The sequence below is a fragment of the Morone saxatilis genome, unplaced genomic scaffold (genome assembly GCF_004916995.1).
Source record: "Morone saxatilis isolate NCDOM2014 unplaced genomic scaffold, NCSU_SB_2.0 Contig8, whole genome shotgun sequence".
Taxonomy (NCBI): Eukaryota; Metazoa; Chordata; class Actinopteri; family Moronidae; genus Morone; species Morone saxatilis.
In genome coordinates, this window is record NW_023340257.1 from 18,493,761 (window position 1) to 18,519,381 (window position 25,621).

Here is a 25,621-nt window from a genome sequence, read left to right on the forward strand (position 1 = left end):
GGCATGTGCCAGCTCTTTCTGGTGATGCCCCCTCCCCCTCCCCCCTCACATCCCCTCTCCTCCATCAGCCAGTCCAGTCCCAGCGGAGTCTCCTTGCAAACAAAGCCTGCAGCATTCTGGGAAAGCCAGTTTTTCAGATCATGTGGTTCTGGTTAGATGGGCTGCTCTCCCAGCCACTAGATCATCATCTCTCTGAAAGCATGCAGAGCTGCCCATAATAATAGAAGTGAAATATGATATTGTGTTGATGTTACACTTACCGCAGGTCCAGTTATATGATCTGTACAGTAAAGTCTATTTGTCTTATCATGCAGATGAAAAAAAATATATATATGTGCAGACATGCGATTAATCAGGCAGTCGACTGACAAATTAACTTAATGATTAAATAGAAAATTCCAATGATTTAAACTGAGAGAAAAAACAATAGTCAGCAGTTCACTATAATGTTATTCAGGTTATATAGTGCAATTTACTGAGGTCAGACTATGAAGTTTTAAAGTTTTGTACAGTAAGAATGTCTAGGATTCACATTAGGAGCTTTACTTAGAATAGATTTCTGTGGAATTTAATCTTTTTTCAATATATTGTTTCCTCACTGATTAATAGAAAATCTGGTTGGTGCCAGCCACACGTTCAGTATGTATTGCAGTTGAACTTATTTCACACTTTATCCTGTTACCAATGTGAAATTGCTATTAGGTGACATACTTGTAGAAAAAAAACACAACTAATTTCACTGTACAGATTTTAAAATCTCCAAAATATTTAAAATAAATGATGAATTACAAGTTGGTCTCCACATCACACTCCTGCTCCACAGGGTGTATATTGCTACATATTGAGGGAAGATAAACTTTGATTTCTCTTGACCTTCTAGAAGATTGTTTGTGTCCTACATTAACCTATTTGTTAATGTCGTTATATTGTCATAAAAAGTGTTGGGAGAAGGTTAGATGGATAGCTTATTTGTATAAACTAGTTTTAGTTCCCTAAACTTAAATATACCTCAATCTCAGGGGAGACAAACAAGCACATGCTTATGATTATAGCATATTTTGTCATTTAGTTATGAAGACTTAAGAGATAAGCTAGATAAACCTTTACTGATCCCCAGAGATGATATTCAGGTGTTCCAGCTGCACAGAAATAAATACAGTTAAATAGAGAAAGTATATGTATATAATAAAAATAAGAATAGACAATATAAACAGAACAAATTAAAGTGGTGTGATTAGTAAGGCAAGGCAGTTTTATTTATGAAGGACTTTTCATACTTTAAGGTTGTGCTGTGTAGTTAATTCAGAATTAAAACGGCACTGTTCAACGATAAAAAGATTTTTTTTAAAACAACTCAATTCAGAATTAAAACAACCCACTTAAAAATTATAAAAAGAGATCAAATTAAGAAAAGAATAAAAATAAAGAAAGAAATAAAAAGCACAGTAATAAAAAGATATTTCATGAAATTACATTTCAGTAAAAGCTCTTGAGCATAACAGAGTTTTCAGTCTGGATTTATAAACTGTAATGGTTGCGGCGTTCCTAAGACCATCAGGCAGTTGGTTCCAACGCTCTGCTTCATTAGATTTTACCCTTGGCACCACTAGCAGTCCACTCTCCAAGAACCTCACAGGCCTATATAACTCAAGCTTATCATGTATGTATGTAGGGCCGACTCTTAGTGAGTTACTAAGATGCAGTAACAGTAATCAGCAGAAGAAGCCAAAACACACATACACACATTATAATGTTCTAATATTTCAGTATTTATTGTCTCTCTTCAAAATACTATGACACTTATGACTCCATCTTCAATCAAGAACACATTTCATGGATGTGAAAGGAAATTTTCACTCCTGAATATGTTGTGTCTTTCTAGTTATGTTGCTCTAATCTGTAGTGTTTATATATACAGCATGAGAGAGCCATCCAATAGCAAGGGGAAGTGAGCAAATGAGAATTATATGGAAGCAGATACGTTGATTGGACGATATATGTGGAGTTGATGTTGTTCTGTAGACATCTGAGCAGCTAACATACAATACAGGAGCGCTGTGTTGCTTTGAATTTTTCTCTTGCAAAATGATTTATTGATCCTGAATAAATACAGTCTCATAACCAGCTGTAATTAGACAAGCCACATGAAAGCACTAATAAGAGCTGTTAGCAGCAATATGCCTCTTTGTGTAATTAATTTAAAACACCTCAGCAAAGGCATTTATAACTCATCTAAAAAAGGACTGAATCATGGCTGGACTGAGGAATTTCTGTGACTTACAGCTCCTGCCAAAGATGCCCTGTAATGTGCACCTCTGGCAGTGCAGTGCCCGGCAATGTTGGTTCGCCCTTTGTGCCTTTGGCAAGCCAAGCCCATTTCACACACACACCTCTCTCTCTCTCTCTCTCCTTGCTGTGTGTTCAGCAGATGTCAGCACATCCATTGCATCCCTGACTGAGCATTGCTTGTCTGAGGGGAGAACATTGCCATTAAAGAGGGCTAAATAATGAAGAGACCAAATCTATCTTACATTGTTCCTGTGCACAAGTGAAAGTAGAGACATTGAGGTCATTGTCTGGTCTGCTGAGTACAACCTTGTGCAGCACCATATAGGCTGGATTGGAAAATACCATCTGGCCTACAGAATGTAATGTAAAATGTGTACATTTTGCATGCAAGTTAACAACTGTAGTAGTAATAGTGTGTAGAGATAGTGGACAGGATCACTCTGATGATCTAGATGCTGGTGGTGTAAACCCAGCAGGTGGTTGGTGGAAACATTCAAGCAGAAAGATGGTCTGAATTTGGAATGTTCACAATTCACCCGTAGAAGAATAAAAGCAGACCTCTGCCTGTGCCCTAGTACCCTGCCTGTGGATGAAGCCCAGAGGTGCCACTTTCGGTGTTGCTTTTTATTCTATTCATAGTTTATTTGCTCAGTCTTCCTTCTCTCTTCTGTCTTTTCATCTTTCAGTTATAAATAAATGTTTTACCTCCACCAATGAGGTTATGTTTTCAGTGGCATTTGTCTTTCAGCAGAATTACAGAAAAACTACTGGTCGAATTCTCATTAAAACTTGCTGGAAGGGTGCAGCATGGGCCAAAATAGGTCAATTGTAATACAGACGTATGTAGTGGTTGTGTTTGCAGATTTGTATATCAGAGAAGACTGGACTACTGCTTTGTGTCTGCACTCCCCTAGTGCCCTTCCAGTTTATCTAGTTTAATTTATTTAGTTCTTGGTTTGTCTATCTTTTGTCATGTAAGCTCTGTTTAAATGCACAGTATGATATATGTTGCTTTTATACCTTTTTAAAGATAAAATAAACAGTTCCTTTATTGGTTCCCTGTAGGGGAAATTCAAATTTGGCACAGCAGCACAGGGGAAATGTAGTGTAAGAGTAGTGAAAGAAAAAAAATTACAATAAAATATAATCAAGATAAAAATGTCTCTACCTCTGTCTGTGTTTATGTACCTCCCCTTTGCACCAACATTTTAAAAAAGGACACAGATGAACACATGCAAAAAAAGCCATCACACTGAGGTTTCCAATTTCTCTCTGCGGTGTGCACAAAAGCATCTTTAACTTGAGTCAGTAAAACAAAAAAGTGTAATGTGAAGGATAAACTGTTGCCGCTTTTATCTTTTATTACTGGGGATCAGATAGAGTAGCAAAATCAAGCAAGTTGGTAAATGCAGCTAGAAACCAAACAAGGTTCATTCTAAAACTGTTGAGGGTGAGCGAGAGAGCGAGACAGACCGACTAACAACCAGCCAGCACTATTAAACACACCACCTTCTTCTATTTTCCAGGACAGGAAGAGTTTGTAATCTGTCGCACTTTAGGTGCTGTATATTTGAATTTTACACACACATATGTACATATACACAAAAATATATTCCCAACACCAGTACACACACACACACACTCAGGCCATTCTCTGATGTGACCTTCAGCACATGCAGGCTGGCATTCAATTACCGCCCTGTCAGTGGCCCATCCAGCCCAGTGGCTGCACGTCCTTGAGCTTCTCTCTCCAGCCTCCGTCCAGTCTATATTCCATTACATCCTCCACATTGGGAGCTCTGTCCAGCATAAAGCAGCGCTCCTCACTGTGAAGCGCACGCACAGTTTGATATATCCTTTACAAAATATCTAACTGCAGTGAGTAATGGTTATCCTCGCTCATACGCTGAATCAAATGAGGTAAATATTAGATTTTAGTTTCACTGGGTGAAATATTGTCCTGGTGTCAGAAAATCCAAGCGCTGCTCATCTAAAATTGTCCCTCATTGAACTCCTACAGTTTTCATATTTTTCCACAATATTGTTGTGTGTTATCAGACGTCATTACTGTCAAAACATTTTGCTGGCTCTGCTCTGCCTGATTATTGCCCCAAAAAACTGCCTTGAGAGTCTATTTACTGTACAAATCTGTGATCATTACTGAAAGTATGGCATAGTGTACTTTTCGTGTGAGAGCCATTTTCAGCCACTGCTACTTGGAAAAAGTAGCTAAGTTGAAATCTCTTGCGGTTTTAACCCTGTGTGCCACCGCTGTTCTCCTGCGATGAGTCATGTGCTGCTCCGCACAGCTGTTTATTGACCTCCAACAGATGTCTGTTATTGGTTTATGGTTTATGTCACTTTGTGTGCATCACAAAACATTTTCTTTGGTTCTTAATATTTTTGTTCATCGTGCTTGCCACATATTCTTTACACACCAAATATTTGATAATAGTTACAAAGGATTTGTGTTTTTTCTTTGTTCTTATGTCAAGTTAAATCTAACTTATACTCAACAACAGTATTTAGATGATGCTCAAGTATCTTAATGATGAGCAGAAATGATGGATTTAGAAAGAAAGAAGCCTTTATCGATCATATACGTTAAATATCAACTATTATTAAAAGTAGAATTAACTGACACCAATCCACTTTGGCACATTTTGTTGACTTTCAAAAGGATTTTGACTGGATTATCAGAGATTTGGTTGCCTTTAAACTTATGGAAGCCGGGGTGGATAGTAGATTTTGATATGTTCAGTGACTCATTGCTTCGATACTCCTTTTGCAATATTGGTGAATGACTTATCTCTACGGATTAAGGAAGCTAATACAGGCATATGCTGCTTAATCTGACATATATATGTTAAATATGGTTAGTTTATGGTGTTATGAATGGAGATTAGCAATCAATCAGCTATGCTGGATATGGGTTTTAAAAGAATTTAAAATTGTGGATGCCATACAGAATAGAGCTATATAATGTTTTCTGTTGGTCCACAGCTTTGCTTCCAGTTATGACAATTCATGGGAGACATGATCAGTTAAACTAAAATGTGAAGAGGATAGAATAAATAAGAAGGTGTTTGTGTGGATAAAATCACACAGTTCTCCATGGGCAAAAGAGGTTTATTCAATTGTTGAGGTGAATATATCTAGTATAATCTAATAATTTGTGTTGTAATGTTACTTTTATTGAAGTTTTGTTGTCTAGAAGCCAAAGATCTTTAGTTGCACAGGGATCTTGTGTTTTTTCATCTGGCAATAGATGTTGATCGAATAACTTTTCAGGAAGATCTGAGAAATTTGGAAATAATGACTGTGAGTAAATCACTGTGGCACTGCCTGTTTAACCTTTGACAAACAATGAGGAATTATTCCCCCTGTATTTTGCTTTTGTACATGAAGTGCCTGCCGTATGGATGATTTATCTGACAGGTGACTGAATTGTTCCCTTTCAAGAATTCATGATCATGGCAGTAAATCCACTATATGCCGGGGATAGATAAAACATATTGGTCTCCCGGATTTATTAGCTGTCTGATTTATGCAGATCTTACTCTACAGAGTTCTACCTCTGTGTATTTGGCGGGTTTCAGCCCTCACTCTGCAACTTCAGTTGAGTTCAGTTGACATTTACAGTGGCAAAGCAATCATGAATTGCCATCATCTCTTAGCTGTATTGATCCCCTTATATCTACAGTACTGTTTACTTGGAAGATCTTAAGTATGGACCCTTGTATAACATTTATGTCTTGTTGAGAGCATAAATATTTTCCCCTGAATAAGCCCCCATAAACCCTGCTGGGTCACCATGTCTCCATTAAGGAAATGAAAAAGGCAAAAGCGGTGACCAAGCTTGTGCTGATTGTCCCCTCATGAGGATCCCATAAAGGAATTGGAGAATTATTAGCCCTCCAATATATTATCTCAAGTCTTTAAAGTCTCTTCTCTGTCTAAGACGTGCTCCCAATGCCACCAGGATCCAAAAATAATGCCAGCCAGAAACCCGAGCCTCTAAACTTCTGCAACCTGAACTGTCTGCAGAGAAAACAATGGATTTCAGCAGCATGCACAGTCGTGCCACAGGGTTGAGCCTGTGCTTCATGTCAAGTGACTCTACTTACTCAAACCAAACAATGTATCCAGTGTGTTTCATAATGGATGGGAGCCTGTTCTCTGTTTTCTTTTAAAAGCCATAGAGCACAAGTGCAGGACCCATAAGTAAAGACAAAAGACACTCAAAGTCTCTAACATAATTTATTATCTAACGTCAGGTACACATATCTGTCTCCTGAAAATCTACCACAGTTGGTCCTGCACTTAGTTCTTCTGCAACATTTACAGTTACAAACCTTTTTACCTGACTGCTGTGAAAAACTCTCATGCTAGAAAGCTGTTATTGTGACAACTGTCTTAGCTGCGTAGTAACAGGGCTTTTAATATAGCTGTTTCAATGTTAATTATATTTATATTATAAAGTAATGAATAAAAATAAAAGTAAGCATGTGTAGGCAGTCAGCAGCGTGTTAGCTTGCTTAATGTAAAGACTGGGAACAGGTGCTAGAAAGTCGCTGCTTCAGGCCAAGAAAAGATTACAAAATCCCTGTAAAACTGAATCTTTTTGTTTTAACACTTGGTTTTTGTACGAACTAAAGAAATTAGTTTTAACGCGTTGATTATTTAGCTTTTAATGTAGGCTGGTAGGTATATTTTGTCACCTTTGGACAGAGTCAGGCTAGCCATTTCAGTCTTTATGCTAAGCTACTCTAACTGGCTGCTGTAGCCTTAAATTTCACAGACACACAAAAGATTGGTATTAATCTTCTCATCTAATTCTCAGCAAGAAATTTCCCAAAATATTGAACCATTGCTTCAAGGCACCCATGTTGGGATCCACTGATCTAGAATTCAAATTGAGTGGACTTTTCTAAAGAGCATTTAAGAAGAAAATTCAGAGCATATGCCTCGGCGAAAGCCCTGCATAGGGAGTTGAAGTGGTTTATTATAATCTTTTTTAAAGGTGTTATAAATGAGGCTGCAATGGAGCGTGCTCAGGTGTGAATTTCAGGGTTTTTGCAAGCCTGAAAGGATTAGTTTAGCAGATTTCTGATTTTGTTGTGCTTATAACGGGATGGGACAGGTTTCCTCCGAAGCGCATTAAAAGGTCATGGTTTATACAGGTTGCAGGGCAGAGCTTCATGCCTGCAGAAGCTCTCTGCAACAATCTTCTTCCCTCTCGTTCAGTCTCAGCAATCTTTATGCATTTTGACACACTACACTGTGCTTGATTAAACACTGACCCCCCCTCAGTTTCATTTGAATGAAAAATGCTGCTTTATTACCAACATGATTTAGATCATTCAAATTAGTGCATTTAGTTTTGTTCTTTCTTTGATGCACAGCCTCTGTGGCTTAGTTGTCAATCAGCCCCACTATGAGATTTTCTAAATGTAACATTTACGGGGTGTTTGTTAGGTATTAATTCTGTTTTAGGTCATGTGCTGTTCATGGAGTCATGCACATGTGTTCTTATTTGTGTTGCTAAGTAGAGCTCAGGGTACCATAGCATCGCTGTGTTTCCCTTCTTAACAAATAGGCACATTAGCAAAAGCAGATTCCAGGACTGAGGCCCGTAACTGGCAGACCACATCTCCACTTTAAAAAGTGTAATTTGATTAAATCTGCTCTGTTTCAGTCCAGAGTCTGTGCTGGCTGAAACGAATAAAGTGGATTAACTCTGCCACAGGATGATGCAGATTAAACTGGTAAACACAATCACTAAGTGATGCATATGGCCCTTAGGGGTGGAGTTTTATTTTCCAGACAGAAGAAGTGGGTGAAAATATTTTTGTTTTAATTCCAGTGAGCATAGCTGAAAAGGCACGGTGCTCACGGGTCACATAACATTTCATACAACAGTGATGGTGGTGGAACATGGAGCAGAGAAATCCTTACAGCTATCCAGTGCAGCTTGAGCCCATAATACCTCCAAGTCCCCACATATTTTGTTCCTCTTGTAAAAATTAGCCCTGCTAATGCAAATGATACTGCTAATGAAAGCGTTAAGTTATTCAGCTGGTGTTTCTCTAGAGTGATACGTCAGCATGTCTCTTGATCCCTGAAGCGATTTTCCCCCTGGGCGAGGGTGGGTAGTCATGCTTGCTCTGACGGTGGAGATACAGCCGGTTCAATGAAAGCGGGGGTGGCAGCTGGAGAAAATCCATTCCCAGAGTGAGCGTTCTGCTGAGGCAGGTATGCCGACCTTTCAGTCATCTGATAGGTCAACGCTCGGCAGCGTGCCTGGACATTCATGGCTAAACGCCAGGCCTGGTGGTGCTCATAGTAAAGCTTATCTGAGCAGCAGCCAGCAATGATCAATGGAACCCCTTGGCAGCTCATTTATAGTACAGTATGGCACAACCACAAAACACTCACCAACAGATGCAGGTGACAGATGACGATAGGCCGTTCTGTGGAAGGATGAGGAAAGCTGATGAAAGGGAGAGGGGTTTACCCGTGTGCATGGTCACTCTGCACAAGTAGGCCATGAGTGTTCAACGTATCCTAAGCAAAATCTAGTTTTAATCCACAGTGCAGTAGTTCAGTCGATCACCTTTAATTGCCACCCAATTATTGTTTGTAAATTAGTCTTGGATGACTTGGAGATTTTTCTGCTTTGTCTGCAGGAATTCTTTGCAGAAGAATATGCCTTGCACCTTGTTCTCTTGCGTGTCAGACTCCAGCCCCGATGAGATAAACATTAAAAGTCCTTGTTTGTAGTAAAATGCTGCTTCTTCTTCGCTCTTAGGTGCCCACGGAGTGAGAGAGGAGCCCCGGTTTGTGACGGCGCGCGCTGGAGAGAGCGTGATCCTGGGGTGTGACGTGTCCCCTCCCCTGGACGGCCAGCAGCCTCCCTATGTGGTGGAGTGGTTCAAGTTTGGAGTGCCTATTCCCTTCTTCATCAACTTCCGCTTCTACCCTCCTCATGTGGATCCAGAGTACACTGGTAAGATGCCTATGGCTAAGATACAGCAAAGTAATCCAGCTCTGAATGAATACAGAGACACTGTGAAAGGCCAGTTTTATCTGTAACAGATTTAGGGTTTCAAACTTTTGTATTAATGAGCGTTTGGATGCATCTTGGGATGAATCAGGATCAACATCTTTTTAGTTGCCAGGGACAGTAAATCCACAGGATTTTATATTGTTGATACACTGCAGCAGAGAAAGTTGACAATGTAGCTTCACAGTACAGGATGATAAACAGTGGCCATAAAACCATCATACCACAACCAAAGGGGAACTAAAACACATATAATCCACATACTCTAAAGGTTCGTCGACATCAAGAACAGTACTATAACAATGTGAGCACAGATGAACAATAACGTTGCATAAAAAGTGGCCGCAGTGGGTTCCACGTTCTTAAAAAATGTTTTATTGATGACCTGTTATTGCTGTATATTGTGCTATGTCTTTTTAATCAAAGTGTGGTAAAAAGAAAGAGGACATCATTAAGGACGCTAAAGACCATTTGGCAGTATATCTCAGGTAAAAATACTTTTTTATGTGATTTGCAACCTAAAATTACATTACGTAAGCATTTAATAAGTTATATAATATAATATACCACAATATCATTAAGCAAATTGCTCTGAAAGTGATCCTAACGATTAATAGTAATTGTTATAGTTATTGCTCTTGATGTTGATGGCCTGCAAGAGTACGCGCTTCATGTATTCAGTTTTGAACTGCATTTTACTATATGTGAAAGATGGTGGCTTACAGATAACAACATAATCAAAGCTGTAACATACAGCCCTATGGATTTAAAGAAGTACTTTGACATTTTGGGAAATATTTTCTTTCTTACTTTCTTGCAGATAATATTAAGAGTTAAATGAGAAGTTTGATGTAACTCTCCTGCCTGTACAGTAAATATGAAGCTCCAACCAGCAGCAGGTTAGCTAAACTTAGCATTTAGACTGGAAGCAGGGGGAAACAGCTGGCCGCCTACCTGCACCTCTAAAGCTCACTAATTAACACATTATAACTTGTTTGTTTAATCTGTGTTAATTAGTGAGCTTTAGAGGTGCTGGATTTCCACCTTGGATAAAGGTGCAGATTTTGTTACTTTGGGCCAGAGCCAGGCTAGCTGTTTCCCTATGTTTCCAGTCTTTATGCTACGCTAACTGTTTTCTGGCTGTAGCTTCATCCTGTATACACCATAAAGACATAAGAGTGGTTTTGATCTTGAAACACTCAAAAGAACAAATCATTTCAATTTTATTAAACTATTCCTTTAAACAGCAAAGTTAACAGTTATTTCACCTTGTTTGACCTTGTTTCAAAGAAGACACATATTTTGATTGATGGCATTGGTATTGTCAGCCAGGAATGTGTAACCTGGCCAATATTTCTCCTCTAACATAGTATGAATTATGTCTCAAACCATGGTAAATCTACCTTTGTGAGCCCATCACACTGATGCATATAGTAAAGATATATTACTTCTTCTTCTTCTTCTTCTTATTATTATTATTATTATTATCAATACACAGTATAGTGTTTTTCCTACACTGCTGCAAACTTAATTGTGACCTTTTGGCTGAGAGCAGAGTCATATTGTCGTGTACAACGAGGAGATTTACCTGCATTTTTAGCGTGATTTCCCTCAGAATGGTACTTCAGCTGTTTGAGCTTTAGGTATAAGGCATGTTACAGTACACAGAGGTCTTTAAGTACTAAGAGAAAGACTTGGCCACCGTTGCAAACCATTCTAGTTCTTGATTTGCACTTATTTCTGTTCTAACATGGCATTCAGGGCTGTGCAGGGGCATCTGCTGCCTCTGAGTGCATAGAGGAAATAACTGTGTCTCAGCAATTTATGACTGCATTGTACATACATTCTTTCCTACACACTCTAGTGACAATGCAGCACAGAGCACATATAGTGTAGAGTCAATACAGTATATTAAAAAACTCTTCATGCAGTACATATAGAACGGGGGTTATAAAGAAAAGTTATCTGCTGAAAATAGGAAGCTATGAAGCTAAAACCAACAAATGATTGGCATTTATTGACATAAATATTTAAAGAATGTATTAAACTCATTGTTAAAACCCAATTTCCCTTCGGGGATTAATAAAGTCTATCTATCTAAAACACACTTCAAAGACAACACTCACATACAGACAGTTGTCAGAGATATGTTTTTATTATTTATCCCATCCTTTTTATAGGATGAACAAAATTATAGAAGAAATGGAATATAATATTCATAGGTATGTTTTCATTAGTATATAATCACCTACAAATGGGAACCATTGTGTTTTCATCACCTTAGAATGAGCCATTACCATTACTGCCATGTTGAACGCCATGTTTCTACAGTAGCCCAGAATAGAGGAGGATGGGGCGAGGGCTATTCAATTGGTTGCAGTCACCACTAGATCCCTCTAAATTCTACACAATGGACTTTTTTTGCTCTATTTTTGGTCTGCAGAGAGAAATATCTGACTCTTTAACTGCTCGATTCTCCACTATATTCACAAGCTAGTTGCTAATTTTGTTTCTCTGTTGTTTGGTACTGAGCCAGACAGCGTACAGTAGGTTATTAGTGTTTTTGCCAATAACAGCTATGCCCAAGAGCAACGCTATGAAAGTGGTAAGACTGAAACAAAGCAGAAAACCAAAACAATTAACTCAAAGATGCTATAAAGCTCTGCAGAGCTGAAGGGAACTGCAGTCAGCTCCCCTTTCACTTCATTATATATATAAAATTGAATATTGATTATAGCAGGTTTAAAGGTGTGTGTGTAACAAGTGTATAATCACCTGTAAATAATAATTGTGGTGTTTTCGTTACCTTAAAATGAGCCTTTTTTATACAGAGGGAGCAGGTCCTCTTCGATGGTGGAATCGCTATATTTATACAGTAGCCCAGAACAGACAAACCAAACACTGGCTCTAGAGCCTTCTGCATGTTTTGCATGTTTTGTAGGTTTTGAGGCCACCGTAGTTTAGCAGTAGGTTAGCAGTATTCAGTTGGCTGGAATCTGCAACTTCACTGCTAGATGTCAATAAATCCTACACATAATCTTAAGATAAAGCTATATATGATAACATTAAATAGGTGTTTTTTTCACATTCTTCATAGTCTGACACAACCTTAACATCTCCCTCTCCTGGCTAAAACAATATGTTTGCCTTCACACAGATTACTTGCAGTAGGAAATTGGTTCCTCTGATGTTGCTTCAGTGTCTGTGACAAGATGGCGAGCTGTCAGAATGGGGTCAGAATTATCCCTTCCTGTTCCCACCTCTTTACCAAGTACAAAACCCCTGCGTGACCTGGTAATATGCTGTGAAATAAAGGCAAAGCACGGCCAGACAGGATTCATCTCCCTAGTGTGAGTGTCCTAAGTGGATGTAACAGATTTGTCAGTTGTTTTATTTATGAATAGAGTGAAAATGGTGTAAATAATATTGAATTCATTGAAATCCCTCCCTGTGGGCTTTTCAGGCAGGGTCCTCACTGCAAAGAAGACTAATGGCAGTGACTCACTGTCTGGGGAAACCCTCCTTTTTGTTTTGTAGTGGCGACTGTAGCTGCTGCTGAAGCGTTTCATTGTTTACTGTAACCTCCTGACAAGCAGCAGGGTATGAACGAACAGCGCTTTTCAAACAGCATCAAACTCCACTGTGCTCACTCTGGCTCTAGCGGGCCTCTGCCATGTGGCGTCAAGTCCACTGTTGAGGAATTACCAGGGAACAGATGCAACATGAATATGGCCAGTCTCATTACATAGATTAAAGTTTGTTCTGGGGATTGCATGTGCATGGTGATAATGACACTGGACGGCAGTTTATGAGATGCTCTTTGGGGCCGTTCAGTCTCAGAGCTCATTTGGTCTGTGTCCATGAATTGTTATCACTCAATATGAACAAAATTGGTGAATAGACTAAATCTGATATTATTCCATCACACAGCTGCTACCAAAACAGAGTAGATTATCCATGAATACTGTATTTACAGTATGGACAAACAAAGATATTTTCACCATGCAGATTAGTGCAGAATGCAGATTTTAGTGACAGTAAATCCATGTATGGGTCAGTCATTTGGTCTGGGTCAGCGAGCATTAGCATTGTTCAGTTTCCAGTCTGTTTAACTGTTAAGAGACATACATTATATTAATTTTAATATTTAATTCAAGATTCCTCAAAGAGAAAATATGATTTTTTTCCTCATTAAAACTGTTCCCTTTCTAATTCTCTGCTAAATGAGAAATTGTACATATCCTTGCAGACTAAAATCTATCCCGGATCATATTGCCAGTTTGTCCTGCAGCTATATGGAAATTACAACATTTAAAAACATCTATTTTTGTGCCCACTCAAGCAATGACGCAATCAATAATTCAGATGTGCAGCTTGTGAAATTTTAGTGTCAGATCGTCCCGCTTTGGGATAAAACTAAATCATATCTCTCTTAGCACTCAGCTTTAGCTGGAGCCTGCACAAGAATAATGTGGTTATGTACAGTATATGTAAAACAGTATCGTTCTCTCAGGAGCTTTATACTTTCCCTACAGGCTACAGGATATTGATGAAAATGCTTTTTCTTACTAGGAGGGAGTTAATGAGTATGTGAACATACAGAATAAATAAATAATCAGCCTTTTTGTGGCTTTGTGATTTGCTGTTGCTTCTAGAATTTAGTAGCATGTTGTCATCTTAACATGTCATAGTAGGAAAATGCCGTATTATTATCATAACATCGGACTGTACATTCAGCCTCCCAAATGCAATTCCAAGTCAGAGATAGTAGGAAAAAGGACTAAAATGGAAATAAGGCTTTGGGCTTTATTGTGTTTTTATCCTTTTGTTGATTTGTAAATCTGGGGCATCTTTGGCTAAAAGGGCCACTTTTATATTAATGATCATTAAAGAATTTCAATCAACCAATTAAATAAATCAATCAGTGTATGACAATTACAATATCCCCCAATTGGCAATAAGAACAACAAACCAGTGGGACAAAAATTCAGCAAAAACTTTATTTGCTTTATTCTTAGTATGAAATTGATGCTCTATATCGTGCCCTCAAAAACACAATGTAAGATAAAAAAGTAGTATTCATGGCATGTACACTAGTTTCTGTGAACAATCCCACAATGCAGTATTTGTGGAAAATGACAGTCCTAGAACACTATATACCTAAAAGTAATTAGGCAATATGATTATGATTCAGACCAACTGACTATAGAGTACGGTACTGAGAGTGTTGGCTTTGGACACTTAAATTGATTGAACAAGTGAATATAACAAGTTACACTTTCTGCTGTGAAAAAGTTAAATTAGGGTAGCCAAGGGACGAAAAATATGTTGAAATGTACTTCAGCGTTCATAGTTACATGTATTTATGATAGTGGTAATTTAGTCAAAGGTTATACATCCATCCTTTCACCCATTATCTACAATCACTTGTCTTTTGGGGGGGTTGCGGGGGCTGGAGCCGATCCCAGCTGATGCTGTGGGAGAGGCGGGGTACACATACATCCAGCTATTTTTTCCCTCTTTTAATCGTTGCTCTTTGAGACTTTAAGTTGTGTTTTTTTAGACTACCTCACTGTGTCTGCCAACTTTGTCACTTTGTATCTTTAGTGTTTCCTCTTCAAAGCTTTCCTATCTGACAAAGCTAGTGATGTGATCTGAACAAGGTGTTAGCTCCTCTGTTTTCACAGTAGACAGAACCCTGTACTGTGTAAGTGGTGTGTGCCCTGGGGGCCGGTCCTGACGTGGATACAGTGATGTTAACTCTGTTTACAGCAGCACCCTCTCACTCTTTGACAAATGGGAGCTGAGGTTGATCCCTACCCTTCACACCACCGCCCACCCCACTCAGCACTTCAATGCCCAGGCAAAAATAGACCTGACTTTTTAAAGACAAGCTGCCTTTTTTACTGCAAGACTGCAGTCCCCACTCTTCTCTCTTCCTCTTTGCAGTATTGATTTTCTGCTAACAAAAAAACCCGTCAGTTTTCTACCCCAACTATGGCAGCAATCCCATGCAGGGTTGGGGTATTTATCCATTGCATTTATATACAGTGCTGCTAGAGCAATTCAGCCCACCCTCAACGTCAATATATTTGCCTGACAGTCAGTCTGAAGTAACGGGAAACAGTGCTTACGGTACATCTACACATCAAAGTTTGGAAAAATGCTCCATCTGAGAACACTCGTCAGACAGAGCAGAAGCGAATGTTTTAGTCTGTTGGGCTGTCAGAGGCAGCCATGTGAGCAGCGGGCTGGAGGCTTGAAGACAGACAGCTTAGCAGCTGAAGATTTCACCATGCCTGGTTTCCTGAACTTCTCTCATCCCCTTGTGATTTCCTCCTTTTAGAATTCCAATTTATCCTCAGCCTTGAAGAAAAAAAAGAAGTGGAGATGGAGAAGTTTCATAAGAAATGGATGATTTCTATGAGGTGGAAGCCTGGTCTTTTTCTACAGTGACTCCAAATACTTTATTTTAATTCAGCCGAACAGATGGCTCCTAGGTAGTTTTATGCATAAATCTTAATACTGGAAGGTAGTTTCTTTTAAAACCACATTTACGGTTAAATATTTTGATGTTTAATTGGTTTTAGGAATATTTCGGGGAATACGTTTATCTGCTTTCTTGCAGAGAGTTAGATGAGAAGATCGATATCACTCCCATGTCTGTCCGTTAGATATGAAGCTACATCCCGAAGTGGGTTAGCTTAAAGGTCCCCTTGGTGGGGCATGGAGCCACTGCAGTGGGGGCGTGGATGATCAGGGCAAAATTACTAAACTGAAACTAAGTTGAATGAATGTGATTTATTAGGTAAAATAAACAATCAAGAGTTTGATTATGTTATCATGCTGACCTTTATTTCACTAAAACTCAACCTTTTTTATTAGTTGATTCCCTTACCATAGTTTATAATTGCTAAAAGGTGTGGGGTGATGGGTTGTGAACTTTTTCTGGCTTTTGAAGGAAGACTGGAAGCTGGGGGAAACAGCTAGCCTGCCTTTGTCCCAACTAAGGTAACAAAATCAACAAAAACTCTGCTCAGTCAGTAGATAGTCCTGCACGGACCCTTGTAAAACCAAAAACTGTTATTTATTGAGCTTTAAAGGTGCTATCTTTGGACAGAGCCAAGCTACCTGTTTCCCCCTGTTTCCAGTTTTACACTAAGCTAACTTTCTCCAGGCTGTAGCTTCATATTTACTGTACAGACATGAGAGTGGTATCGATCTTCTCATCTAACTCTTGGCAAAAAAGAAAATAAGTGTATTCCCCAATATGTCAAAACTGTTCTGTTAAATCTACAAACAATTCCTTTAATAGTCCTATCAGTTTGGGTATGTAGTCTGCATGCTCGCATCCATTTGTGTTTCCTCCGACAGTCCAAAGACTTGAAGTCAGCCGGATTGAAGGCTCCAAATTGTATGACTGTACAGTAAGTGTTAGAGATTGCCTGTCTCTGTTAACTCTGTGAGAGACTGGCAACCTGTCCGGGGTGTTTTCATGCCTTCCATCCAGTGCTTGGAAAAGCTCCAGACTGCTGCACTCCTTGAATAGGAATAAGCAGTTAAAAAAAGAACTAAAGAATGAATTTGTTTGTCACACCTGGACTTTGTGCATCTGAATAGACTTGTGCTTATGCTTATTTTAATACCTAGTAGTTCAAAGTCTGAGTTGTTGGAGCCCTTGCAGAGAAAAGGAAAATAGGAGAAGCAGAGATCTGTATAATGTTGCACTTAATCCTAATAACATACAATACTCACTGGAAGAAGATATTTTATTTGTCTTTTTAATCTCTTTAAAAGACAAACAAAAGCACTATTTCTAATCTAGTGCCCGCGCAAAAATATTGCACCGTGACTTCTAGGCTGCTTTTGATGCAAAAGGCAATCTGTTTCACGCTGCAAGAAGAAAAGGTTGACGTAAAGCACTTAACCCCCGACTGCTATGATGGATCTTTGCGGTGACCAGCAAAGCTACTAAGTGTGAAATAGAGAATCCAACCATCTCTGGAAAAGAGCATGAAGGTGTTTTCAAAAGCAGAAAAAGACAAATGCACAGTGGTTAATTCTGGTGTTTTCCCCCCCCCCGTCTTCAGGTAGAGCCTCTCTGCATGGGAAGGCCTCCCTACAGATTGACCCTGTGCGCTCCGAGGACCAGGGCTGGTATGAGTGCAGGGTCCTGATGCTGGAGCAACAGTACGACACCTTCCACAACGGCAGCTGGGTGCACCTCACAGTCAATGGTGAGTCAGCTGCCCGTGCTCTCTGACCTGGGAACATAAGTGTCAGTGGGGGGAATGAAAAAGAAAAGAAAACTTGCATCATACACTTTATAAACTTGTATTTTCTTGAGGACAGTTTGGACACCACGCCTCAATCCGCTCATGGTCAGAAGAGCACACGCACTAGTAGTCAACCAACAATCATTATCTGGAGCTATCCATTAAGGAGCCTTCAGATGAATCCAATTCAGCCATTACATCAATTACGAGAAATAATCATCCTATCTGTAAACATCTGTAATTAGTTTGCAAATTATACATTCATTTTGTTTAGGTTTTTAGTTTTGATTAAATGTTGTTTCATTTACTTATATACCATCAGCCATAACATTATGACCACTTTCAGGTAAAGTGAATAACACTGATTATCTGGTTATCATGGCACCTGTCAGTGGGTGGGATATATTAGTTTATGTCCTCAAAGTTGATGTGTTGAAAGAAAAATGGGTAGCGTGAGGATTTTGAGTGACTTAGCTAGACGACTAGAGCATCTACAAAACTGCAGCTCTTTTGGGGTGTTCCCGGTCTGCAGTGGTCAGCGCCTATCAAAAGTGGTGCAAGAAAGGTAAAGAGGTGAACCGGAGACAGGGCCAATGCGCACAATATTATATGCCATATGTTTTTAATGACACTAATAAAGGAGAATTTTAAATTTCTAAATAATTTTAAATTGACTATCTGTGGTTTATCTTTGCTGGACTATAGTTACACACATCCTAATGCACTCCTTTTGTCTTTGGTTGAGCACAGTGAAAAAATAAAGAAATGAATCATAAGTTGCAGCCTGACAAACGGCCCTTCAGTCACATTGTTTCTTCTGTTAAAAGTGTTGACTCCCTGGTCCAGTTAGTGACGGTTTATGGTTTTCTATTTTTACGGAGGAAATTTGAATTTGAGTGACGGTTAAACACTGTTTAAGATCATCCCTGCAGCTCCTTTTCAAAAGGCCTTGGGTAAAAAAGGGATGCGAGGCTGGTTAGAAGAGAATTGATTGTGTCCTGTTTAAGGCGGTTCCGGCAGGGATCGTCTGTGATAGTCTGAAAGCTATCAAATTGATGACCAGGCGGAAAAAAAAACTGCACCTTTGCATTTCCCAGGAATGCCCCAGTGGTTTAGAGAATCCTATGTGAAATGTGTCTTCACGTTGTTGCAGCGCACCAGAGTCTACAGAGACAATGATGTCTTTGTGTTTTATTTTTTTTAAGCCCTGTATCTGTTTCATATGAGGAATGCTTTTTAGACAGATATTATATTAAGCTGCTTCATATGTTTTGCAGTAGATGTAATTGAATAAATGTTTACAGATGCAGCAAAGATGAAGTTAAGTTAAAGTAGCAAATTCATGTAGTCTGCATTCCCTGCATTTCTTAGTTAGCGTTCCGGTAACTGCCTAATATGAGCGGGTGAATAATTCTTTAACAGGCATTTGAAAAGAATAGCTCAAGCCAAAAATGGTGATTTTCTTGTGTTAAAGCTTCACAGGTCTCTAACTTCTAAGGGCTGTAATCCTCTGTGTTGTTAGAGAGAGACTTTTCGAGCAAAGTACTGTCAAGCTCATTCACATGTATATTTTTGGCACTTATGAGTGCTGTGTGAAACTCATGCATATTCGATTTCATCATGCATATGTTTTACAATGGATGCAATTCTTGTGTTTGAATAATGATTACAACGCGCTGTATGCGAAATACTGTGTAAAGAGCCATTTATAAAGTCCATTGCACGGCATAATCACTTTGGAATGAAAAATGCTGATCTGTATAAATGCTTATTATCAATGCACAACACAATGTTTTCTTTTGTGCGTATTTGTGTGTCGTGGGTGTGTTCGTACACCATACACTGCAAATTACTTTCCGCACTGTGTTCTATGTGTAGCGCATTACATCAACACTGACATGAGAGCATCTCATTGTGCATTTGTATGTGGCTAAATGAGATCTCTGTCTGCCGGTTGAAGTTGTAGTTGAAGAGTGAATGGGTCATACCCTGCTGTCACCTGCACACTCTTGTGATGTTTGGAGTTCGTGAAAACGTCTGAGGGCGTGCGTGTGTGTATCAGTGTTTTGTTGTGTAGGTATACTGCATCTCTGTAGATGCCTCATCAGTATTCACTCTTAACTTCAACTGCTCCCTCCCTCCCTCTTCTGCTGCTCTCCACTCCTGTCAGGCCTTTCAACAGAAACTGAGCTCTTTGGGTTGTAGCAGAACTAATAATATCCCTGGATGTCATATTATGTATTTGGCATATTAAGTGATGGTATTTTACATGACCTCATGCATATAATGTGTCTAGCTATAGAGACGCAGTAAGCCTGTATCTGATTGGGGTAGATGTGTATAACTGGTACATAAAATATAGCTTTTCTGATGCTGTTATTTGGTTTTAAAGACAGACATTCATGGAAATACCAAAAGCAGCAGTTGTTCCAGAGTCTAGATATCCAAAAAGGGAATTCATATGAAGACTTTATGCTATCGTTGTCCTCTAAATGGGTGTCTGTGAGGGAAGCAGGTGCCATTTTCGTCTGGCCTCCACACAGACACTAAGGGCACCCATTTCCTTTGGCTGTTGGTATTTGCATACACTCCTCCTTTGAGTTCCTGTTTGCTGGCCTTAACTTCCTGCCAAGCGGACAGGGAATTCGTGCCCACTCAGTGGCAGGTGTCAGATGGCAAGGCCTTGTGCCCGAAAAAGACACTAAGGCCACTCTCTCTCTCTCTCTCTGCCCTCCCCCTTTCTCATCCTCTCATCTCTAGTCTTGTCTCCCCTGTCCTGCCCTTCTCTTTGCTTTTCAAGCATCAGCAAGCTTTTCAAACATTGAAAAGACACCAGCGCACCAGCACTTTCACATTATTTTAAGTTAACCATCTACCCTCAAAACATAAAAAAGACAGACCCTGCCACTGTGTCACTGGGTTACTGATGGGCTGGCATTTAGGACCCATTTGGTTGACCCAACTGGGGCCCAAATGTCAGCTCATTTGTCCACCAGCTCCATATATTCCCTATGTGTGTCTGCCCTTGTCAGTCACTAACGGCCCACTGTGGCTATGAGTGCAGCCCATGCGTACAATCATGCTCAGGCCTGTGTGGGATGCAAATTCTAATGAATGTTTTTCTTTGCATTTCTCCCCATATTGCTCACATAGCCACAAATGTCAGCCCAATAGGGACCCATTTGTGGCCTACTTAGACAAGTGGACAAAATTCTTAAATCCTAAGGCAGTGTTTTGTTTTTGTTTTTTGGTTGTTTTTTCAGAAATAAATAAAAAGATGCATTTAATCTGCGTTGGTGTAATGCTTGGATCAGACTACACAATATCAGCCCAATAATAGTACAACCAGACAGCTGCAGGGAATAAGATAGTAAAGGGCCTCATGGTGTCTTGACAAAAATCACAGAAAATAAGATTTCTTTTGCCTCTGTCACAGGGTTTGACTACTTGTACGACATGTTCTGTGACACTTACCTAGAGGAACAGAAATAGCTCTTCCCCACATAGCTGTAAACAAAGCAAAAGAAGAATGATATCATTTTACTTAACCTGTAATGATTTTGACTGTCACACACTGGGAGTATTATACCAAATTAAAGAGTAAGGCTGAAAAACAGTTTCATCTCTGACCCAGGGAGGTTGCAGACAAGTCAAAAAAGGCATAAGTGGGACAGTGACTAATGCAGAAGTGACATGAAGTCTGTGTCTTAGCTTTTCAGTCTTTACCAATTTATGCAATTATAATAAATACTGTTTATGGGCGGTAGTTTTCATTCAGTTATTTTGAGGTCGCAGAGTCAACAGACACCTTTGAAAATGGCCATTCCAATTTTTCCATCACCAAAATTTTACCTAACTTTGGAGCATTATTTAGCCCCCTTCCCAACACGCTACGACGCGGTTGGTAACAATGGATGCATTAGGTCATCTAGTATCGTATTATACCAGTATTCTGGTGGTCTTTACTCTAGCTCTGAAATGGAGCCCACTACAGCCTCTAAAAGACCAACCAAGATTCAGCCATTTTACACCAAAATCTAAATCTGTCCACAGACAGACAGACATATAAACACCTGAAAATTGCCTTAGTGGTAATCCCCACTACTTTGACAGTGGGTGTGGTCCCAACCTATGAGTTGCCTACTGAGCACTCAAGTAATAATGTAGTAATGACTATTCAGTACTCATGTGTTGGAATGTGTGTGATCCCATCTAACATGTTAATTAAAATGAATGTGGGCCAGGGGCATACAATGGAGGGACCAATGGCCCCTTTCCCACTTTTTACCCCCATACTTTCTGAACCCTTGCTTGGACCACCTGCATCTTCGAACTCAGCCTTCATTTTGATCTCAACTACACACCTGTACAGTGTCAGACAGACATATAAACTCCTGGCTTTTTTTGTAGTTTCCGCCAGTGTGTGAACTAGACCATGGCTTTCAAGCTCATTATTTTTTCTCTGGGGGGGGACTAGTTGCAAAGACACATTAATGAAATATACATCAATGATAGCCTAATTTTACGCATGATCCAAGAAGATACAGAAAAATTTTACAAAAAAAAATAGGAGTAGTCCACCCAAAATTTCACAAATCATGTTTTCTGGGGAGCACATTTTGTTGTTAAAGCACGCACACACACTGACTCAGAAGGTGAAAACAATACCAGTCAACACTGTCACGGTTGGTAATTATTATAATCCAGATCCAGAGGCACTCAAAATCTCCTTGAGGGCCTCTTTCTTCTCTCTGTAACAGTTTACACCGAAACACACGTTACACGGTTGACACCTGTGATGTGAAATCAATGAAAGATGTGTACTCTATGTGGCCGTATTCTCTTAGGAGCAGAGACAAGAAAAGAAAAACCAAGTGAGGAAGTAAAATGATGCAGACTCACTCTTGAGTTAGTGAGCAAATAACAGCGGATGTAAGCCTTCAAAGAACAGGCCGAACCCTGCGTCTGAGCATCCAGGCCATCTGCCGATGTGCTGTGTGGTCTACAAAGAAGAACAGTGGGAGTGCAGGATCTTCAAGCATATTTTAATGTATATAATTGATGAAGAGCTGCAGTAAGTAGGGCGAGAATGTGATGCTCAGCTTACTTTTTTTGTAGAGCAACTCCCAGGTTTCCCAGCCACTGTGACACTTCTGCTGTGACGAGCTGTACCTGATGGCGTGAACAGCTCCCTGGATGAACAATGTACCTGCTATTGTCAACGCCATGTGTGCTACCTATTTCCTGTCAACTGATGCTTAATCCCTTGAGGGAATTCTGAAGTAGGATTAGAATTAATATCAGCCCTTATAGTAGTGGAAGAACTATCCTAAGTAGGATCAACTAAACCTACTTCACCTATTCAAAATAAAAGTACTCGTTCTGCATGAAATCAGCTAATGTGTCTAATTATATCAATAATACTGATGTGTCAGTGTAAAAGCAACATTTTACTGTTGCAGCTGATCTAGGTGGAGCTAGTTTCAACTACTTTATATACCAAAATGTATTTGTGTAAGATTCAGTGACATCTAGCGGTGAAGTTGCTGACTACGCCCTCGTCTCACCCTCCTGTTCCAAGCGCGCGAGAGAAACTAGGGTGGCCGTGAAACAATTAAGGATATCTTAAGGTAAATAATTCATAGTGACTGCACAAAGTTGCTAAGGTTGATAACTAGAATGATACGTCATGATTTGTTTAATGAAGCTGTTGACCCGTCAACCACACGAGCAAGCGATACATAAACCAGTCAAGCATTTTATTAGAGTATCCATTAATTCACTGTATCATATAATGTAATAAGTGTTAGGGAGTGAGAGGGCAGTATGGACAGGCAGATGTCTAAATGTGCTAATTGGGCGATTTGTTTACTCCATGCCAGGTGCTTGTGTGCAGTCTGAAGCATGGCAGCACTCCCAGCGGCAAGCAGTGACCCACTTGTATAGCGGGGCCTTTTTTCCATTTAACTAAACACAGTGCCACTATTTATAATCAAAATATTATGTTGAACACCGAAAGCAGCTGGCTGAGGATAGTACAGTTTATTGGCCTGCAGTAGGTAGGGAAGAGCTCCCTTGTGGCTGTTAGTGAACCTCAGAAACATCAGGTAGAAGTGCAGTCATGCCGCTAAGTGATTTTTTTAGGTTTTCTGGTGTTTCAGAAAGTGGTGGCATCACCCGCTATCTAAGCAACTTCCGTCTAAGAGTATTCTTCCAAAGAGACCATCCACCCTGATCCCCCCAAATGCACAATTGTCCCATGTGTACTGGCCAGAGTCAGTCATTTATTAAGATAGTTGAATACAGCCAGTCAGCCTTGCTGCCAATTTGTCCCACTGGCCAACAACGGTGCATAACATAAACATAACATAAAAATTCCCCTGTGGCTCAAAAAGCATTTTCCTCATAGACACGTCTGCAAAATTTGTATTTTTTAAACCGAGGAGGTTTTTATTTGCCTATAAAAAAGAAAGAAAAGCTTTTTATTTGCATTATGTCATCCCAGTGTAAGGTCTATGGGCATACGAACATCCAGATTTTTAGCAGGTAAATGTTTAGCATGTTCACTATCTTATTTTAGCATGTTAGCAAGTTAAGATATTCTAATAAGCACTAAACACAATGTACAGCTGCGGCTGATGGGAATGTCATTAGTTTTCTTTAGTCATAAACCAAAATATCGGACAAACTATAGTTTTGATCTGTCGCTAGGTTTCATCATATAGCAACTATGAATGTCTGTACAAAGTTTTGTGCTATTCCATGTATATAGTTGTTGACACTGCCATTCAAAGATGCTGCTAGCATGGCTAAAAATGTGTGGAAAAGCTATATGAAAACAGACAGATTATCTCCAAATGAGGACAACACAAGACATGTGACAGACATTTAAATGCATTTTTATGGTTACTGTTTTAATTTAAATGTCATACCCGTTGTAATGATTCCTTTTCCTCCATTTTCTCCACAGCCCCACCTTCATTTACAGCAACGCCGCCACAATATGTGGAGGCGAAGGAAGGGGGAAGCACTCTGCTTAGCTGCTCTGCCCAGGGAAATCCAAAACCAATGATCAGCTGGCTGAGGGAGGGGGAGGAGCTTGCAACCAACGCAAAATACTCGGTAAGAATGATCATTAATAATGGGCATAATTCAGATTTATGATTGTGCATAAATATAGAAGCAGGGCTTGTGCACAGATGGTGTCATCCAGTCCATCTGTACTGGTAGTATGTTATGGACTGCATCTCAGTCGGGCTAATATCAGTTTATCCGGTTGTTGTGCTGCAAAACAAAATCAGATTTTATGATAAACACATACATGTTTTAGTCTTTGAAATTTGTGGTGCTGAGACTTTAGTGGATGATATATTGCAAGCAAAAACATTCACTAGGGAGTTGACAGGTAACAGGTAAAAAATTTTTGTTGACAAGTTAAAAGCTGTTGCCCTTTGATTGATTAAAGGGGACCTATTATGCTTTCCCTTAGTATCTGTCATATATATGTGCTGTTATACTGTCCCATGTTGATATTAAATGAGGCCAAAGTGTCAAATAATGAGTATGTAAAAGTAATCCCTGTGAGCAAAAAGCACAGAATTCGGACTTCTCTGAAGGCAACGCTTCCTACGGTTAGGGTTATGATTATCTGCTCCAGGCAGAGCACGGCTGAGCATGCCCACGAAGTACAGGTACCCACTCAGTCCGTCTAAGCTATCCAACTGCTCAGCAAAAGAGTCAGGACAAACTATTTAAGTTTTTGTATGTCTTGCAAAAAGTGCTTTTTCGGTTGTGAAGGAAAGTTACATATTTTCTGAGTTGGGCTTGTGTTAGACAGAGGATGAACTGAGGGGCTGCATAAAGGGCCAGTATAAGATAAGTAAAGATGTTTTTGTAAAACTATTCTAGTAGGAGTCTCATACTAAGAATATGGAGCTAGAAATGAGCACAAGAGGTCCCCTTTAATAATAGCAGTCCACTTTGAATCACT

General features: G+C 39.6%; 1 protein-coding gene across 1 annotated transcript in view; it reads left to right on the plus strand.

Moving 5' to 3' along the window:
* Positions 1–25,621, plus strand: part of igsf9ba (immunoglobulin superfamily, member 9Ba) — a 67,372-nt gene that overhangs the window by 4,213 nt on the left and 37,538 nt on the right. Inside the window, exons 2-4 of the mRNA XM_035679401.1 lie at positions 9,101–9,298; positions 17,446–17,592; positions 24,602–24,753. Coding sequence (XP_035535294.1) covers positions 9,101–9,298; positions 17,446–17,592; positions 24,602–24,753 — 497 coding nt within the window. The remainder of the gene's footprint in view (positions 1–9,100; positions 9,299–17,445; positions 17,593–24,601; positions 24,754–25,621) is intronic.